At 35.7% G+C, this 5,523-nt stretch overlaps 1 protein-coding gene across 2 annotated transcripts; it reads right to left on the minus strand.

The window, feature by feature from the left end:
- Positions 1–2,314: 2,314 nt before the first annotated feature.
- LOC149205009 (uncharacterized) lies at positions 2,315–4,206 on the minus strand. 2 transcript variants are annotated; one of them, XM_089393402.1, is made up of 4 exons: positions 4,069–4,206; positions 3,642–3,885; positions 2,735–3,109; positions 2,315–2,634 (listed from the first exon to the last, which is right to left on the minus strand). In XM_089393402.1, exons 3-4 carry the CDS (start codon positions 3,071–3,073, stop codon positions 2,509–2,511), a joined length of 465 nt encoding a protein of 154 aa, XP_089249528.1. In that variant the 5' UTR covers positions 3,074–3,109; positions 3,642–3,885; positions 4,069–4,206; the 3' UTR covers positions 2,315–2,508. The 2 variants fall into 2 exon arrangements, with proteins under 2 accessions (XP_089249528.1, XP_089249529.1); XM_089393403.1 differs by lacking the exons at positions 3,642–3,885; positions 4,069–4,206 and having other exon boundaries at positions 2,735–3,621.
- Positions 4,207–5,523: the final 1,317 nt, after the last annotated feature.

The following is a 5,523-nucleotide window of genomic DNA, read 5'->3' on the forward strand; positions in this document are numbered from 1 at the left end:
AAAATTAATTTTGAGAAGTAGTTGAGCTCCCCTCTCAAGCTCAAATATGTGTTGTGTGTTCAAGGTTTGAAGAATAATCCCATCTCCATAGTAGTGTTGGAAGACCGTGGTTATGATGTGATCTTCAGTAAAGGTAAAGCCTTTCTAAGGCACATAGCCACGTGGTAAGTGAAGTAGATCGGTGCTAGAGTCAATAACATGTATGCACTTGAGGTAGAAGATGCATCCAAAGCCTTGAGGAGCAAGACAAAAGTGAGAGGCTTGATGGTTGAGAGGGAGCCTAATTTACCTCTGAAAATGGATACATAGAAGTAGCCTCGAGAAGTTTTGGTGCAACCACAAATGGAGAAGAAAAGAGGAGACCGAGTGGGGACATCCGCTCATGCAGAGACCTAATTTAATTTTCCCTTAATTAAATTAGGAGAAATTTGAATTCTATTTTCAAGGAAACATTTGGAGGAATTAACTGAAGTGATATGAGACTTATCTTTCAGCTAAATGAGTTAATTCAAGTAGGAGACACTTGAGTTCATTTCTACATGATTGATTGCTAATTTCTAGCAATGAGGATTAGTTAATCTGAGTTATTATTAGTGTAACTAGATCTCACTCTTAGTAGAACTAGTTCAGGCAGAGGCAAGGAAAGTGATCAATCAACCTAAATTATCTCATCCATATAGATAACTCAAACTAAGTAGTTGAGATTGGAGTTGAAGGGCAATGTACTATTAGTTGTAGCATAATTGTTGTTTACAGTTGGTGCATACACTCAAAGGAAGGCTTATTGGGAATTGTGCAATTCAAATTGGGAATTTCCCTAATTAATAGGGGGTTAATTCCTTGAGAAACAAGGAAAGGAAATAGCTACTTGGGAAAGCCCTGCTTTGTTTAAGTATTGATAGGAGGCAACTTGTTGAGTAGTGAGATAGATTGTACTAGTGAAAATAGAACTATTGTTCTAAGTAGCCATTATGTTGGTAAGTGCTTAACAGTGACATTCTTATGACTGGTCCTGCTATGCCTCACAGTGCTAACACTGTGACAATTAATGTTGATACTTGCAGAAATTCATATTAAAAACAGTGTGTAAGTTCCTTTAGACAACGAACTTCCGCACAACATCGTTCCACACTAATGGCTCGAACTTCTGCACACATCATTCCGCACTTATGTCTTGTGGTAATATTCTTAATATATAGTTTGATTGTCCCACAAATTCGATTTGTCTAAGAGCCCAAAATTCTATCACCAACCATGCCTTTCACCAATTTATGATATGAATGTGAACACAAGCTGCAATGGAAGTGGTTGTTCTTCTTGCTGAAGATCAATTTGCATGTCAATGTGATAAGGTTGAGAGAAGAAATGTGACCGAAAAGAAAATATTGCAGGAGAAATATAGGAGCCATGGATTTGAGAATTACAACGCTTCACATCAAGTAAATTTGTTGCAGAATGAAACTGATTGATCATTTTCCACTATTTTACCAAAGTCTGAAGCGTGCTTATCTAGCCTCCACACCTGCTTGTCAATTTAACCATGGTTTATTTAAACAAAATTTGTGGAGCACTAAAGTGCACTAGGCGGTGTGCTTCTGCGCTGCGCTATAGATTCTTCAATGTTAAAAAATGTGGGTGGATCTATGAAAGATGAAACTCAAATTCTACTAATTATGTCCTTTAAATCTGTGTAGCATTGTAACTTTTGTTATCGATGTAGTTTGTTGAAGAATGTGTGTAAATGGAGGGACTCTAGAAACGTAAATTAAATGTTTTATCCCGCGTTGTATCATAGTTTTAACAAGATTATATTATAGTGCACATCAAAACCTTTGGAGTTACAAGTAGAAATCAGAGTACCAAAATAATGCAAATCATAAGAAGCTTTCAAGTTCCAAGTGCTTTGCTTGTATGTCAAAGTTGTCGCTCTATGATAGATGAAACTCAAATTCTGCTCATTGCGTGTATCCCTTAGAGCCGTATAACAGTGTAACTTTTTTTTATGGATGAAGTTTGTTTCGAGGTCCCGACACATAAGCTTCGACCTCAAGCTACACAAATCTAGTATGTTGGTGATGATGCAAGATTCAGATTCGAGTCCCATACAAAAGTTCGTTAAGGAGGAGATTAACCGAAGCATGGAGGAGATTAATTGTGGCATTACACTTTCATGATAATAAAATAAAAAGAAACAATTTGTGGCATTACAATTTAATTATAATAAAATAAAAGGAAACAAATGTTATATGCCATTCAACAGCAGCGCCATCGGTGGAAATGGATTCATATGAATATGGTTGGGATATCCAAAGGATAACATTGACTGAGAATTATTATTATTATAAATCAAATAAAAAGTCTGTATCAATATGTAAATCAAATAAAATCGGTGGAATACAATCAGCTAAAGGGTTCAGCATTTGATTCCATGCATTTGTATCGGTATGTAAATCAAATAAAATCCGTCGAATACAATGAGCTAAAGGGTTGAGCATTTGATTCCATGCATCATCTAATTAATAGCTTTGATTTGCTTCGGTGAATAAACAATGGTATGAGTAAATCATGGCATTTGCTCGACTCCACACAAGAAACATCCGGTATTATCTTGTTGCCATCCTTTCCATATTGGCCCTGCGCCAAACCAAAGCAAACCACATTTTATCAAAAGGAATGAAAACCAGAAATTATTATAAGGAATCAAAACCTGAATGCTCCCAATCAGGTCCTTTACCTTTGTGCATTCAAGATTGGGAAGATTGGGAAAGATGATGGAGCCATCTATGATGGTGATGGTGATGGTGATGGTCATGCTCACTGTCCAAACCTCGGCGTTGTGGACGTGAAATCGCCCAAACGCTTGCGACAGTACACCCAGATGCCCGTCCAAGGGAAATCCATCTGCGTCAAGCAACTCAATCTTTATATTCGCGCCTTCAAAGTCATGGGTCTCCTGGAAAGCAATTGGAACCACAGCGGCCCACCACTGGAAGGCGGGAGCATGAGAGGCAAGCCGTCTCGAACGTCTTCCCTCCCACGTCTGGGGACCCGCGCGCAGAACGTCCAAGATCATGTCTCTGTCTAAAACTCCCCTCCCCTCACACAAATACTGCTACAAACGTCCAACAAATCTCTTTGGCGGTTAGTTAATAATTGCCTTGAAACAGAGGGACTTTCAAACAAACAGTTAATAATTGCCTTGAAACAGAGGGACCTTCAAAGTTTAAACAACACAGCAGAGCCGAGTGGAACATGCCCATCATCATCAAATTGGTTCGAGTTTCGTGTTTTTGGTCTAAAGAATTTAGACCACTAATTTTTTCTGGGATATAATTATATAACATCATCAACAACATGTGACGCACAATAACCAAGACTAAGAAACAACACACTACTAATATTTGGGATAAGATTGATGAAGTTCAGGAAAGGGAGCACTAGTATTTGGGTATTCAAATACAATTTATATTTTACAAGGTAAGGGAATTTAAAAAGCAGATTACCAGAAAATGGTTTTATAATATTTGTTTTTGGACAGATGATATGCCTGCCTTAAGTTTAGATGGAACAATTCTACCTGTTAAATTTATAACATTAACTGACGAGGCATGCATTCTTTTTACAAAATAGAATGTACTTACCCTGTTTGCTGGTTTTTTGTTTATAGCTTGACATCTCCGTCTGAACTCCTCACTGTAAGTGGTATCCAAGATCGTTGGCAATCCTTAAAAGGGAACCCTCCGATACCTAAAATTCCTTCCTTCACATCTACTTCTTCATAATGAGGAGGAAATATCTCCCGCAATCGTTGTACTGTGTCGCGCATATATATAAACTAGCAAAAGAATTTCTGAATGTCTGGATCCTGAGCTTTACCAGACTTGCCTAGGCACATACCAAGCATGAAATAAATGAATAGAAAATGAATTTAAATGTTTCTTCAAGCTATATCCCTAATGACGTAAACCAATTTATGATAGATCTGAATATCAACAACAAAAAAAAACCTCAAGAAAGGGAACTTCCTATACCCAAATCGCAAAGGTAAATAATAAATCTGAGACAAACCTTAAAAATGATTCAAGAAGAGGTTTGCGAGTTCATAAAGAAATGATGAAAAGGGTTTCTCCCTCTGCTATGCTCCAGTTCCAGAAAATATAGACAGTCGCAGTAGCATCTCCATCCATCGCCAATGACTTTAGCACCAAAAAGGTTCTGATACCCCAGAAAGTAAAGTATACAAAGACACTTGTTTAAATCTCCAAACCGCCACTTATCAAATTGATTCTCCTATATTTGTCCCTGGGAGGAGGTCGCTCTGGCCAACAAAATGGCTATCACAATGGCAAGCCATAACGACGCTCTGTATATTGTGGCCATTAAATCTCTCCTGCCCATTGTTAGTAATTGATTGCCTTGATTGCCTGATAACATAATTTAGTTAAGCTACTTGTTGTCCAAACCTTGATATCAAAGATTGAAATTACGTTACGCGGCTTCTCAACTTGACATCAAAAATTGAAATTACGTTACGCGGCTTCTCTTAGTTACCGTTCTTCTAAGTCTGCAAACAGTGTATATATATATATATACCATACGCAACTATATCAAGAAAATAAAAAACTTATTATTTAAATAAAGAAAATAAATTGTATACAAATGAAACTAAGTAATAAAATGGTAATATAAAATTTCATCTGTGTCTCATTTCATCAGTGAAAATTTTCAATTTCCCCAATTGACATTCACATTACCATGTCTTTCTTCTTGTATTTTTATTTTCGTTATTAATTCTTTCATATTTTAAAATATTATGTATTTTTATTTTCGTTATTAATTCTTTTATATTTTAGAATATTAGTTATTTATCTTGTATTTTTATTTTCGTTATTAAATTCTTTTATATTTTTAAATATTAATTTAAAACCAATTCCTGCCGAAACCCAAAATTCCTCACTTAAAATTGCATTTTCTTTTCAAACTCAACCGGAAATATTGCATTTCTTTTTTGAAATCTTTCTTTATATTTTTTAATTTTTCTACACACCAACTCGTCACAAAAAATTCCCATTAACATTGCAATCTCATATCTCAGATTTCTTCTATCTCTATCTTCGTTATGGTTTTCTTTACTTTTCATTTCGTAATAAAACTTGTATTTCTTTATGATTTCAAATATTATATACACATTTATACACGCTATAATAATGGACATTTATATTAGAGATGTTTGTAATGTGTTAATTAGTCTTTATAATATTTAATAAGAGTGTATTTATTTTTAATAAGTTCTTGAGAAATAAGTATATTCTAAGTTAAATTTACATTTAGATAAAAACAATAGGGGCAAGATTTATGGTAAATGTTTGAACGATGGAAATGCACAGAAGAGCATTAGAGGGTAATTGCCTCCCACTCGCAGGTCACCCAAACCCTCATTCTCATCCTCTACCCTTGTCGAACACTGCTCTGTAAGTTCTCTAGGCTTTCCCAGTTTCTCCTCGCACTTTCACTCCCATCCCA

This window comes from Pinus tabuliformis, chromosome 1_2, assembly GCF_031772625.1.
Source record: "Pinus tabuliformis cultivar Carrire ecotype Pingquan chromosome 1_2, CPIR1, whole genome shotgun sequence".
NCBI classification, from domain to species: Eukaryota; Viridiplantae; Streptophyta; class Pinopsida; order Pinales; family Pinaceae; genus Pinus; species Pinus tabuliformis.

Excerpts from the sequence above, each read along its gene's own strand:
- LOC149205009 (XM_089393402.1), bottom strand. The coding sequence starts at position 3,073 with ATGATCTTGGACGTTCTGCGCGCGGGTCCCCAGACGTGGGAGGGAAGA. Across the intron at positions 2,635-2,734 it reads CCAATCTTGAATGCACAAAG|GGCCAATATGGAAAGGATGG; the intron begins GTAAAGGACCTG and ends GGTTTGGCGCAG.